Raw genomic sequence first — 15,105 nt, forward strand, 5'->3', positions numbered from 1 at the left:
TTCTATGCCCTGTTCAGATTCTGTAAATGTATAATCAGTGCCAATTAGCCTCAAGGAATGTATCCAACAGTTTGATTCCCATATTGTAAAATTACTGTTTTACCCTCACTGCCTGTAACCTTACCATGTCCTTTCCATTCTTTCAGCCTTTCTCTTTCATAATATATCCTGACCCCTGGATTAAACTATATTTCTGATGTCCTTATGTGGTGTCATAAGGCTCACTGAATTTCCCTGAAACCTCAGCTTTAATAAATGCCTTTCTCCCTGCAAGCAGGGCATTCAAATGCTCAGAAAAAGTTGAACTAATCATAGTCCCTTCATTACCAAGGGATGATCCCACATCACCAAAGGTATTTTGGGTTTCCTCCCATAAACTAATTGATAGGGACTGTCGGCCCAACCATTTGAAGTAAATTCCTCGCATGGACTGAACAAGCCAGGGCTGATGTCAGCTTACAGCTCGATTAGTCAGCTAAGTTTTTGTGAAGCATTTCATCAATTACTGCCATGATTTCTTTCACAAATCCCATTACTATAGGGAATTTCTGCTGCTGTGTTCATCAATACGATGTTCATATTTTCTCTCATGCTCATCATTGACAAATTGCCCCCCATTGTCAGTTAGGAATTCAGCCCGTGCTCCCAGTCCAGTCCCTATCAATTATCTAGTCCACAATTACCATTTTTCTTTACTTTATACTGTTGACAGACTGAATCTAGTTGCCATGCCCACAAAGTGCAAGAGAAGAATGTTTTTGTCCTTATCCCATACTTTCAAGTCCATTGCTACAACTTCATTAAAGTCTCTTGCTAATGGGAGATTCACGATGGGCCATGATAATATCTTCCTATATTTTCTAAATATCTCGCATTTGTCATTGATCTCTTCTACAAGTTTTGTATATTCATCATCCATTCCCTTGCACCCTTTAGTTGAATTTTTAACCTATGACAAGATGGATGGGCAAACTGTCGATGTAGTTTTAAAACAATTTGCCTTTTTTCCTTTAAACTCCTGCCCCCGATGTCATCAACACTTCTTTAACATTGTGATTCAAAATGTTAGGTCTTGTTAAGGGGATACAATAATGTCCCAATTGCCTAAACTCTAAATCTACAGATTTCCCAAAACAATTGCCACACCATGTTCCATCTAATTTCATTTGAGCCCCTTTCATAGACGGCTTACTCAGTAGTCAGGGTATTTTACTGGATACCACCCATGCTGATAAAATGGTTTACTCTGGCCATGTTGCACAGAATCACCACCAAAATATGTCAGAGTGATCTAAAAATTTTGCCCAAAACAAAGCCAATTTAGGACACGACCAGTACATATGAATGTGTTATCATCCCCGACCCTGAAGTAACTGGAACTCTCATGTTCCTTAATCTTACTTTGGTCTTTATCATTTAGAGAATCCAGGTAGCACTTTAACCAATCCACTCCACATACTGTACGCATACATCCACTGTCTATTGAATAAGTCCATCACTAGAACACCCATCACCAGACTAAAACTTCTGGTGACCAGTACAATTGCTTCTGACTGATCAGTATCACCATCTTTCTCTACCGATCTTCCCTTGCCATGTGTCATTTTAAAAACCCTGTTATTCAGTTTTGGACAGTTCATCGCATAATGATATTCCGAGTCATGTCTGAAGCACCTGTTTATCATTCCTCAGTTATTCCTGGGGTTTATCCTCATGCCATAGTTGCCCAATTCCTGTTGTCTGTTAGGGCTACCAAAATGGTCTCTATTCTCATTTGTTTTGTTTGTAGTTCTTCTTTCTTTTGATGCTTGTGCCCCGTATCTGTGCCAGCATCGAATCCTCCATCTTTTGTTTTACTGCTGAATGTTCTATTGGTGCAAGGAAAGTGGCTGGAAATGAATGTTTTCCCAGAAATATTTTTAAAGCTTCACATGTCTGTTCCAAAAGCCTATCTCCTTCTGAGAATCCCACTCCAGTCAAAACCAGGAACCTATCCCTGTTTGATACTTTAGCAGAATCCAACAATTTGAAGGCAAGCACTGAATTAGGGATCTCCAAATAGAATTTCTGCAAGCTGTTATGGAACCTGTTAAATTCCTGATAGATTCTTCTATGGAATAACCATCCATTCTTCTAACTTTATCAAAAACTGACCATGCCTCAAATGCATTTAACTGGCCATCTTTCTTATAAATTTTGCCCATAAATTTTAAGAGTTTATCCAAACCTATCCCAGTGTCTGATTGATGAGCCTCCAGCGCTGAAAATACTTTGTACCTAACCCTGCTTCTGGTGGGAAGGGGAAGAGCCAAGGCCATGCTTTGCTTTTTCTTTGGTAAGGATATAACCCGTGCCCACATATCCACTTCATTCTTCCCTGGGTCGTAAGGTTCAGCTTCACAGAATAATGTTGGAAAATCATATCCTGATACTTTACACTTGCTTTCAGCCACTCTTCTCAAAAGTAACTCCCGAAAACAGTTTTTGGTCTTAAAACCATCGAAAAAAAAACTTAACAATGGTCATAATGAGTAACCATACAAAAAAAAAAGCTTACAGTACAGCAATAATTCAATACACTTACACTTGGGAAGAAAATGGAAGGAAAAGAGAAGTAGGAGGAAGAAGAAGAAAAAGGAAAGAGAAAAAAAAGCCTCCCCAACCCCACAAAAAATAAATAATAAAATCAACAACAGTCATAGGTCAGATATAGTTTCACCTGATAAAATACATACAACCTAATTAGGGTCAGTTATATGACAGTAGAGGGCTGTAGTTCCTCAAAGTAATCTAAGAAATGTTGCCAAGCTACATAAAATCCATCAGTGGAGCCCCTTATAGTGTACTTTATTTTCTCAAGTTTAAGATTCTGCGTAAGATCACATATCCAATTAAAGAAGGCAGGGCAGACTTCCCAATTTAATAGAATAATATGTCTAGCCAATAACGTTGAAAAGGCAAGTGCATCAGTCTGACTTTTTGTAAGAGGGTCACCATTTGGTTCCACTCCAAAGAATGCTGTAGTAGGAGAGGGTTCGATGTTGCTACTGAAAATATGTAAGAATGATCTAAAAATTTTTGTCCAAAACAAAGCCAATTTAGGACACAACCAGTACATATGAATTAGAGAGGCTGGGGCAGTATGATATTTATCACAGCTTGGATCAAAATCTTAGATAATTTCACCTTGGATTGATGGGTGTATGTTAGATTTTAAATTGTAGCAACCCATGACTTGCACATACAGATGAGGAATGTACCCGAGAGAGAATAGACTTCCAGTTATCTTCTGATAAGTCTGAGTCAAAATCTTGCACCCAAAGAGTTTTTAAGGTAGAAAGCAAAGGGCAGTGTAGTGAAAAAAATTAAAGAATACAACTTGGAAATGAAACCCCTAACAAAAGGATTTAATTTTAACATAATATCTATTGGTGATTTAGGGGGCAATAAAAGAAACTGGGTGATTTTTTTTTGCGCACAAAATCTCAAATTTGTAAATTGGGAAAGAAGTGTGTGCGGGGCAGATCATATTTCCAAAGGAGAGAGTCAAAAGAAGCAAAAATATTATCAATGTATGAGTTAACAATGATGTCTTTTGTGTGCCAGACTTGAAAGGTAAAATCTCCTAATGAAGGTGGGAATAAAGGGTTTGCACTAATAGGTCTGTATGAAGAGAGAGATTGCAGCCCAAAGTGTGTTCTGAACTGGGTCCAAATCTTAAGTGGCTGTCTAACAATAGGGTTTCAAGAAAAGTGACTGGTTGAGAAAGGAATGGAGGAGTACACCAGAGCAGGCAGAGATGTGGATTGACAGGAGGCTGCCTCCAATTGCACCCATGCCAAACTAGCCGAGTCCAAATGAAGCCAACAAGAAATATTACGGATATTAGCAGACCAACAATAAAACTGAAAATTTGGCAACGCCAAACCTCCGAAATGTTTGGGACTTTGTAGAAAAATTTTACAAATTCTGGGTGTATTCTTATTCCAAATAAAGGAAGAAACTAATTGGTCTATTGCAACAAAAAAAAACACTTGGGAATAAACAGTGGAATGCACTGAAATATGTATAGAAATTTTGGCAAAATATTCATCTTTACAGAATTTATATGACCAACATGCTACATCCTGCTTTGTATGTTTCAACAAAGGGTCAGAGTTGAGCATAAGAAGGTCTCCAAGGGATCAAGTAACTAAAATTCCTAAATATTTAAAACTGTTTATTAAGATTTTGGAGGGGAGGGAAGAAAGAAAGTAACTCTTAGCAGTAGATTTAGTAGGAAAAATTTCACTCTTTTGCAAATTATTTTTAAAACCTGAAATATGATCAAATCGCTCAAGAATAGAGAAAATATGTGGGAGAGGTGAGGCTGGATCAGAGATGTAAAGAAGCAGATCATCAGCATATAGGGAGAGTTTCTGCTCACCTCCGCCCCCTAGAACACCCTGTATATCCCCACAGGTCCGCAGTGAAATTGCCAAAGGCTCAAGAGCAATACCGAAAAGTAGGGGGGAAAGGGACAGCCCTGTCTAGTACCTCGATGGAGGTCAAAAAGTTTAGTGTGGATATTATTTGTATGTACTGAAGTAACTGGTGAGGAATACAATAGTTTTATCCACTTTATAAAAATGGATCCAAATCCATTTGAAGAGTGAAGAAAAGGTAGTCCCAGTCCACTTTTATGAAAAGCCTTTTCTGCATCAGGGAGAGGAGTAAATGAATATGTATAAATAATATTGGAAAGACGCCCTAAATTACAGAAGGGTTGCCTACCTTGTATAAAACCAGTCTGGTCAGGAGAGATAATAGATGGAAGGACAATTTCAAGACGGTGGGTAAAGGCTTTAGCTAGTACCTTGACATCTGTATTTAAAAGAGAAATAGGCTGGTATGAACTCCAATGCAGAGGATCCTTATCCCTCTTTAAAAGAATAGACAAAGATGTCTCGTGCAGTGTAGGATGGAGTGTTTTAGAGAGAAAGCATTCCAAAAACAGAGAGAGTAATAATGGAGAAAGTTATGATTAGATTTTTTTATAAAGTTCTATTGGAAATCCATCAAGAGTTAATTGCCTTTAGTATTCATTTTGGGAAAGAGATACTCCTAATGCATTCCTAGAGTCAGACGTTAGGGATGGGATGTCCATATTATCAAAAAAATTGTGAAATAAACCAGGGTCTGCAAAGGAGTCTGAGGTATAAAGAGTGAAATAAAAAAGTTTGAATTGATCATTGATCTCCTGATGATTGGTGGTGGTTGACCCCGCTGGAGTGGTGATTTCAGCTCTCAGCTGAGAGGAAGCAGCCTGGTGAAGCTGGTGAGCCAGGAGCTTATTGGTTTGTTCACCATGCTCATAAAATGGTGAGCCACGTGATCTAAGTACAAGCTTTTCTGTTTGTTTAGTGGAAAGAAGATCAAATTCAGAGCCAGCTGTTTGTATAATACTGGGGTAGGTGCAATAGATACTGCTGGTCCATGAAGAGAATTTGGTCAAGTAATTGGGACAGTTTTGAGGTATTGTGTTTGTTGAGCTAAGCAGTATATGAAATTATTTGCCCACATAGGTAAGCCTTCATACTCTGCCATTCAGTAGCAAAGGAAATATCTGGAGTAGTATTAAGTCCTATAAAGGTATGTATTTGCGAGGAAATGAATTTAATAAAATCTGGGTCTGCCGGAAGAAGAGAATGAAGACGCCGTGGTGGGCGAGAAACAGGTTGGTCATGGAATTGTATTGCTAAAACTAAGGGGGCATGATCAAGATCACAAAACTATTGTATGCGCAAGATTGAATTAACGTGAGCAGTCTCTTGTCAAGGAAAAAAATAGTCAACACACGAATAGGCGTGGTGAACTGGAGAGAAAAAGGAGTATTGTTTTGCTGATGGGTATAGAAAATGCCATGAGTCTACCAATCTGTGTGCTGTGTGTATCCAGAATAGAACTGATGGCTGATTTTGATATTGGAACAGATTTTGTGGATGAGTGATCTAAGTTTGAGTTAAGAACACAAAGTCTCCTCCAAGAAGTAAGTCATATAAGTCTAAATCAGGAATGGAAAATAGGAAATTTGAAATGAAACGGTGATCATCCCAGTTGGGTGCATATACATTAGTTAGGATCAATGGACAGTTTAAAAAGTCTGTCTTGTACTATAACATAGCGGCCATTAGGGTCAGCTATAATCTGGGAATGAACAAAAGGAATGTCTTTTTGATTAAAATTGCTGCACCTCTCGCTTTACTATGAAAATTAGAATGAAACATCTGCTCAACCCAACCTTTCCGCATTTAAAAGTGGTCAGATGTATGTGAGTTTCCTGCAGGAAGGCAATGCCCACTTTCAAATGATGCAAATGAGACAGAACTTTATTTCTTTTAACTGGGTGATTTAGACCTTTCACATTCCAGGTGATAAAATGGATAAAAGCACCCCGTGAGGCCTTAATATTAGTGGACATTATGATAATAAAAGCATATCAAAGCATATGGCCCCCATAGGTTAACCACTGCAAATAAAGGATTAAATATTTTTGAACCAGAGCTTATCCACCTAAAGAATGTTTAAAAACTGACCAAAAGGAAAGTATATATGTATACTTGGAAAAGAACGAGAAAAAGAAGGGAGAAGAAAAGGGAGAAAAAGTAGAAGGGGAAGAAGGAAAGAAAAGCTTACATCACTTCCCCAAATTAGGTGAATGCTACCCCTCACAGCTAGTGTACTATTTATACCAGTGTGTCTTGAAAAGACAGCTTACATTAAAGCAATATACAATCAAATATCTGAAACGGAAGTATTGTAAAGCTCAGCATATGCCAAACAAGGTGCAGAACCTGTCCGAAGCAACAGTTTTGTAATGCAGTAATCAGCAAGAAAGGGGGAATATAAAGAGCTGTTGAACTCTCAAAGAATTCAACTGCACATGTGGTAAAAGTTAACAAATAAACATAGGGTTAATGTAAAACCTCCTGCGATTAGTGCAGTTTGGACATAAGATACCAAGAGATTGGTATAACCTGCAAAACTTATCATGTAATAGAACCATCACGCATAGTTACTAATTAAGCATTGTGTACTGTTTTGTTCTGGGTGAAATTATGATATGTCTTATTAAGAGAAGGTACAATTGTGTCCTTGAAAAAGGCTGAAGCTTCTTGCGGCTTGTTGAAAATCTTCACCCCATTGAAGAGCAGGCGTGCAGGGTGGGGAAAGCCATATTTAAGTCCAGCTTCACAAAGTTGGGTTTTAACAAAATTATATTCTCCACGACGCCGGGCTAGTTCCACGCTGAGGTCAAGGTAGATGAATATCTTGCTTTCACGAAACCCTTTTCTCGAGACCGATGCACAATTTGCTCCTTCACTCTATAGAGATGCAGCCTTAGTATTAACGGCTTTGGGGGCTGGCCATGCTGTGGCCACGACGCCAAAGAGCGATGGGCTTGGTCCACTATTGGCGGTGAGTTGAAACTGTCCTTGCCAAAAACCTCCAAAAGAAGTGCCTCAGTAAAGGTAGGGTTTCCCTGTTCTGCACCTTCAGGCACCGAGAGAATCCTTAAATTTTGTCTTTGGCTGTGATTCTCCAGGTCATCCACCTTCGTTAACAATTTAGTATTTTGGGCTTCCAGCTGGGTGCAGCGGGTCTCCAGAGCCGCAATTCTGTGGCTCGGGTTAGTAGCTGATTGTTCACCATCCCGCATCCTTTGATTGAAGGAGGCATCAGAGGCTTGTAGAGTGGCAACAGAGGAACGCAGTTCCGAATGAAGTGCAGCAAATTCAGTGAGAATAGTGCTCTGTAAGTCAGCAAGTGTGCTGACAGAATTAAATTCAGCGTTGGAAGCCGCCATGTTGTTACCAGCTGTAATATCGGACACCACAGTCGTCGCCTTTAGACAAACCATTCTCTGCTACTAATGTTAATCGGATCCATGCTGATTGGTGAAGTTAAAACTAAGACACAGCTGCTTTCTTTGCTGGAGGGAGTTTATTGACTTACTCACAACCAACACTATTCCCATTCCCCAGTGTCCCATCTATCTTCATTTACAGGTGTATAAATACCCATCATCTGTTTGACAATGTAATTGCCATTAAACCTGAACAATGTAATTAATAAAACAGTGACACTCTCACTTTGTTTGTCTTACCATTCCTCTTTCTGGGAGTGGACCTCAACTGTACCCAAACTACCACCTCTTGAAGACGGCTCATTGTTCTGCTACAATTTTGCCTGTTAGTCTTTGGTTCTGATTTATCTGGTCCAGATCCATTCACACTGAAATTGACCTTCAACCAAGTAAATATTTTATTCTCGGTTGCACCTTATCCTTTTCTAAAGCGAATCTAACTCTTATGACACAATGATAACTTCCCTAAATGCACCCCTAAAGACACTTGATTCATTCATATATAAAAACAAAAAAACTGCGGATGCTGGAAATCCAAAACAAAAACAGAATTACCTGGAAAAACTCAGCAGGTCTGGCAGCATCGGCGGAGAAGAAAAGAGTTGACGTTTCGAGTCCTCATGACCCTTCGACAGAACTGTCGAAGGGTCATGAGGACTCGAAACGTCAACTCTTTTCTTCTCCGCCGATGCTGCCAGACCTGCTGAGTTTTTCCAGGTAATTCTGTTTTTGTACTTGATTCATTCACTTCATTTCCTAGAACCAGACCCAGCAGTGCCTCCTTCCTCATTGGACTGGAAACATACCAATGCAAAAATTTTTCCTGAACGTATTTCAGAAACTCTTCCCTCTGTCTGCCCTTTAACACTTACCATGCATACTCAAGCAATAGTTGATCTTATCTAAATGTCATCCCCTGACTTTTGGCCAAAAAGTCCTTAATTTTTCATATACTTCAATTCATTATTCATTAAAACAGAACTTGGCTGACTCGGTGAAATCCACCTGCACCAAAGCTTAGGCCAAGGGCTGGGAGCCGTCAGTGTGGCATTTCCCAATGGCGCAGTCCTTCCCTTTCCTCTGCTTCCCCTGACCCTCGAACAGCATGAATACTGCAAGCCCAGCCAACGCAGCCACTTCCTCTCCTGGACTGTCAAGCACCCTGAAGCAGGAGCAGCCATATCAGGGAGTAGGCTTGGGTTCAATGTCTCAATGGGATTTTGGTGGGACCACCATGTTGACATGTCATTACGTTCACCTAACACCCAAGTAAAAGCGGATCAATCTGGAAACAAGTGCCATGCTACCTGAATGTCTGGGAGCTCTGTGCCCAGTTCAAAGTGTATGGGACTGGAAAAAATAATCTTCACTGTGACGGTTAGCTGTCTTGACTCATGAAGACTGATTAAGCCTTGGCACTGTGTTTGGAAGCAAAGATAAGTTCCACTGTTTAGGACTGTTCATAGACACATACCCAAATGATGAGAGTGCTGATCGGGTGTTTCCGTATGTCTCAGCGATGGCTTCACTTTTTAATTGAAAGTAAGCCCCTCTGAAACATTACTTGTGTAAAAGTTGAACCCCGAACTTTTTGCTTAAAAAATGGGTTTCAAAAATTTGACTTTTACATGAGCATGTACAGTATTATTATCCCGGTGTCTATTAGGATAATTAAAGCTCCCCATTATATCAAGCCTATAGTTCTTGTACCTCTCTGTTAATGCCCTTACAAATTTACTCTATATCTTTCCCACTAGTTGGTGGCCAATAGAACACACCCACTAATGTAAATTTAATTACTAATTTAATCACTAATTTAAATGTAGTGAGTATTTCTCCACCAGCCTTTCAGACAATGAGTTCCAGCCACTCACTAACCTCTAGGTCAAAATATTTCTCCTCTAATCCTTCTCCAATTCTTTTAAATCTGTGTCCCCTGGTTAATGATCTCTCTGTTAAGGGAAATAGCCTTAATAATCCAGTGTTACTAGGCCCCCCCTTAATTTTATAACACTTCAATTAAATCTCCCATTAGTTCCTGCATCCCAAAGGTTAACAACCCCAGCCTATCCAATCTGTTTTTGTAGCTAAAATCTTCCAGTCCTGGCAACATTCTTATAAATTTCCTCTGTACCCCCTCAAATGTGATCAGGTTCTTCCTGTAATGTGGTGACCAGAACTGTACATAGTACTCTAGCTATAGCCTAACTAGTGTTTTATACAGTTCCAGAATAACCTCCCTGCTCTTACATGCTGTGCTTCAACTAACAAAGGGAAGTATCCCGTTATGCCTTCTCGACCACTTAGTTTACCTGTACTGCTACATTCAGGGATCTTTGAATATGCACTCCATTACTCCTCTGTTCCTCTGCACTTCTCAGTACCCGACCATTTATTGTCTTTCAAATTGCCTTGTTTGCCCTCCCCAAACCCATCTCCTCACACTTCTCCAGATTGAATTCCATTTACCACTTTTCTGCCCATCTGACCAGTCCATTTAAATCTTGCTGCAGTCTATGGTTTCCTTCCTCATTATCAGGCATTCAGCCAATTTTTGCATCATCTGCACATTTTCTAATCACGTCCCCTATGTTTAAGTCTAAATCACAAAACACTAGGGACCTAGTACTGAGGCCTGTGGAACCCCACTGGAAACAGCCTTCCAGTAAGAAAAACACCCATTGGTCATTACCCTTCGCTTTCTGCTCTGTCAATTTTGGATGCAACTTGCCACTTTCTCTTGGAACCTTTCCGGCCAATCTGCCATCTTGGGCCAAGCCTTGCTAACCTACTACAAATGTGCTAAGTTCATCAGCCCTTCTTGTTAGCTCCACAAAAACTGTCAGACATGACTTTCCGTTAACAAATCCAAGTTGACTGACTTTTATTAATCCGCTCCTTTCTAAATAACAATTAATACAGTCCCTCAGAATTTGTTCCCAATAATTTGCCCACCATCTAGGTTAGGCTGACTGGCCCGTTATTACTCAGGCTATCCCATTCTCCGTTTTTAAACAGTGGTACAACATTAGCACTGCACCTCTACCCAGATAGGATTGCAAAATGATAGTCACACCCTTCACTATTTCCTCCTTTGCTTCTCTTAATAGCCTGGGATACATTTCAACCAGGCCTGGTGTTTATCCATTTTCAAAGATATTAATATTCCCTCTCTCACTTTATTCATCAACCCTGGCTCTCAACTTTTTTGCCTGTAAGCCTATTCTAAGAAATGGCAATGATTAGACAATTATTAAGGAATTAAGTTTGTTGATTGCATTAGAGAATCAAATGGTGGCAATATTTAGCCCCAGCAATCTGCAGTAGTATAGATCCTCTTTACAAAAGATGTAAAGCAATGCTTTTGTACGGTTTCTTTAACTGAAAAGCCATGAAGTTGGATGAAATTTCGCAATATTCCTAGACTCAGTAATGCTGCCCTTATTGTCTTCTGGTAACATAACTTTCAAAATGTTGCTACCATCTGAAAAATAAGTATCTTAGTGTGACATCTAAAACAAGACTAATTATTTAATGTGTCATCCAGTTGTGGTAGGTAACAATTTAAATGTGCACCTCTGACTTGTATTTTCAATCTTTCCACTTTATTTGTCTTTGCAGAGACATGTATCTTCCAGTGATGACTACACTGATTATAGTGATGAGTCTGACTATAGTCCTGGAGAGAAAGGATACCGGAAGTACCGAGAATACAGCCCACCATATTCACAGGTACAGGCTGTGAAGTAAAGTATTAGTGCATTTTCTGGTACATCGCTTTACATTGCTACCCTTGAAGTGTTTTATCCGATGATTACTGTGGCTATGGCCTCAGAAAGGTTTTTTCTCTTTGGGTCTCCCTTGTATTAAAAACATAAGAAATAGGGAGCAAGGAGTAGGCCATTCAGCCCCTCAAACTTGTTCCACCAATTAATAAAATCATGGCTGATCTGATTGTGGCCTTAACTTCACTTTCCTGAATGCCCTCCATAACCCTTGACTCTCTTGTCAATCAAAAATCTGTTTAACTCCATCTTGAATATATTCAATAACCCAACCACCACAGCTTGCTGGGGAAGAGAATCCACATTCTAAGTTCCTAAACTCAGCTATGTTTTAGGGGGCATTGAGCGAACAACAGAGGTTTCCCAACTGGAAGGAAAGGAAAGCTGGCGAATCTATCACCTAGACTGTTGACAAGCAGCTCTCAATTGCTGGCTTATGACTATTATTGACAGGGATCCATGAGTAGGGTGCCAGCTGACCTCTTAAGGACCAGTATACAGGCTAGGGAGAGTTGCAAGGAAGATGAAAAAAAGTGGCAGTGTGCAAACAACTTAGAAGAAACATTGAGAAAATGTGCGCTATTTAGCAAATCATAACTAAATAGGACAAGAATTGGAAATTGGGGGGCTGTGATGGGGGTTTAACCTTTTCATAGTCAGCAAGGACAGACCCAACCTTCAGTCTTTTAACTTTTCCATTATGTTATTAATTGCTAAGTGATGCACAAGAATGTCTTGGCTTAATCTCTTACCAATATTCACTTTATTGATGTGGTGAAGCGGCCAGCTTCTGCCCTACACGTTCCACTGCTGGCGTGGCTAAGATTTGGAACTCACACTTATTGGTACAAATCTGCATTTTCCCCTTATGGGGCAGAATATTAGATTACCAACTCAATGTTCAACTGTTATGTTATTATTGATGCTTTGGTAAATCAGCATTTTTAATGAATTTTCTGTCCTTGAATTAATTACATGTTTTATTCTCTGCTCAACACAGCCACCTTATCCTGCCCCTTCAGGAGCCCCATTACCAAAGAAGACGTACATGAAAACTGAAAAGATGAACTATAACATGTATGAGGAGTATGAGGATGATCAGTATGTTGACTATGAGGAAGAGGAGGAGGAAGTACCTGAGGAGGACGAGGAAGAGTATGATGATTTTGCCAAAGAGTTAAGCCAATACAGGAAGGCAAAGGAGGCTTCTCAGCAACAGCACCAACATCAGCAGCAGCAGCAGCAGTCCCACATGCCCATAGGACACAACAGGGGCCGTGGCGCATCAGGTATATCTTGCAGAAACTTGAACTTCTGTGTTCCTTTCTTTTCCTTCAGTTTTTTTTTTCCATATGCTTTTTAAAAATTTATTCATTCACAGGATGTGGGCTTCACTGGTTGGGCCAGCATTTATTGCCCATCCCTAGTTGCCCTTGAGAAGGTGGTGGGTGAGCTGCTTTCTTGAACCGCTGCAGCCCATGTGGTGTAGGTACACCCACAGCGCTGTTAGGAAGGGAGTTCCAGGGTTTTGACCCAGTGACAGTGAAGGAGCAGCGATATATTTCCTAGTCTGGACGGTGAGTGACTTGGAGGGGAACTTCCAGGTGGTGGTGTTCCCATGTGTCTGCTGCCCTTGTCCTTCTAAATGGTAGTGGTCGTGGGTTTGGAAGGTGTTGTCCAGGGAACCTTGGTGAACTCCTGCAGTGCGTTTTGTAGATGGTACACACTGCTGCTACTGTGCGTCGGTGGTGGAGGGAGTGAATGTTTGTGGATGTGGTGCCAATCAAGTGGGCTGCTTTGTCCTGGATCAAGCTTCTTGAGTGTTGTGGGAGCTGCACTCATCCAGGCAAGTGGAGAGTATTCCATCACACTCCTGACTTTTGCCTTTATAGTATCTATTCTCTTCAGTGAACTAAAAGCCAATCTTACGATGCAGCTAAAAGTTAGGGATAAAGATTGCTTATATCATTTGCTAGACTTCATTTTGCTTCTCATTGCAGCCATTATTATTGACATGGTAATTTGTTTATAATTCATCTTGTTGAGTACTTTTCAATGCATTATTGTTCTGTTCATTTACGTTCTATCCTATTCTGATTATAAATTTGATATTTTCTGCTTTCTATTTTTAACTGCAGGTCCTGGCAGAGGTGGTGGTAGAGGACGTGGTATCCGAGGCAGAGGTGGCCGAGGAAGGGCGAGGGGACGGGGTGGAAGAGGAGGCAGAGGAGGAGCACATGGCCAAGTACATGGGCCACAAGGACATGGGTCAGGGCCGGGGCATGGACCACCAGAACATGGACCTCCAGGGCATGGGCCTGGGCCTGTGCATGGGCCCCCGGGACATGGCCCCCCAAGTCACGGGCCAGGATCAGGACCAGGACATGGGCCCCCTCCATGCCATGGACCTGGGCCAGGTCATGGGCCCCCTCCGTGCCATGGATCTGGTCCAGGACATGGGCCCCCTCCTGGTCACAATCCTGGCCCAGGACATGGGCCTGGTCCTGGTCATGGACCACCAGGACATGGGCCTGGTCCAGCATATGGATCCCCTGCGCATGGACCTCTACCAGGGCCATCATATGGATCCCCTGGTCATGGACCTGGGCCAGGACATGGACCACCGGGACATGGACCGCCAGGACATATGATGGATCCCATGGATGAATGTGACGACGACCTTTATGATGACGATATGCAGGTAAGAGTAAAATCTGAAATTATTTTTCTGAGTATTGAATTAATGCTTGATGGGCAGTTATCCCTAAAGAGCTGAAGACTATTATATAGGTAAAGAGTAAATATTGCTAAGTCATATCAAAGAAAACCATACGTTGAAGAAAAATAAATTGGTTAAATATTGCACAGAGAAAGATCTTTGCTTAAATTATTATTTGTGTTATGTTCTCTTGCCTCTATAGCCAGCTGGCAATGAACTCACTTGACCATTTTTTCAGCTTCTATAGTACTACTCATGCACACTTGGACATTGGGGTAGGCAAGGCTTGTCCTGTGTCACAAGAGCAGTTACAGGAGGAAAATGAAAACACTTGACTTGCATATGATGGTTCTGTAACTTAAAGCCATCTATTAGATGTTTGTTCTAAAACATTGGCACTTTGTCATGTGTCTTCATTGGAGTCCAGCTGTTGCACCAGATTGAAGTATTGGGCTGGATTTTCATCTTGGAGGTGGGAATTTGGGCTTGGGCCACTTCCTAGTATTTCAATCTCTTCTCCTGCTTGGCAATGCCTACTTAGGCTATCTTCATGGTGGAGTGGCAGAGATGGGCTAGAGTTGGGGTCACTGCCTCCGGAAGCTGGTCTGAGACAGAGGTGGGCAGATGCCGTGGCAAGCTGGTTGAAAGACTAGCCTCGTTTGCTGAGACAACGGCTGTGGAGATGAGTGTGAGGC

The 15,105-nt window shown here is 41.0% G+C and overlaps 1 protein-coding gene across 7 annotated transcripts in view; it reads left to right on the forward strand.

Annotated features, from left to right (window-relative positions):
• zc3h4 (zinc finger CCCH-type containing 4) overlaps positions 1 to 15,105 on the forward strand; it is a 77,129-nt gene that overhangs the window by 17,822 nt on the left and 44,202 nt on the right. For all 7 annotated transcript variants that reach the window (XM_041179172.1, XM_041179174.1, XM_041179171.1 and 4 more), the window contains exons 3-5: positions 11,528 to 11,638; positions 12,692 to 12,980; positions 13,830 to 14,392. In XM_041179172.1, the coding sequence (XP_041035106.1) occupies positions 11,528 to 11,638; positions 12,692 to 12,980; positions 13,830 to 14,392 (963 nt within the window). The remainder of the gene's footprint in view (positions 1 to 11,527; positions 11,639 to 12,691; positions 12,981 to 13,829; positions 14,393 to 15,105) is intronic.

The sequence above is a fragment of the Carcharodon carcharias genome, chromosome 34 (genome assembly GCF_017639515.1).
Source record: "Carcharodon carcharias isolate sCarCar2 chromosome 34, sCarCar2.pri, whole genome shotgun sequence".
Classification (NCBI taxonomy): domain Eukaryota; kingdom Metazoa; phylum Chordata; class Chondrichthyes; order Lamniformes; family Lamnidae; genus Carcharodon; species Carcharodon carcharias.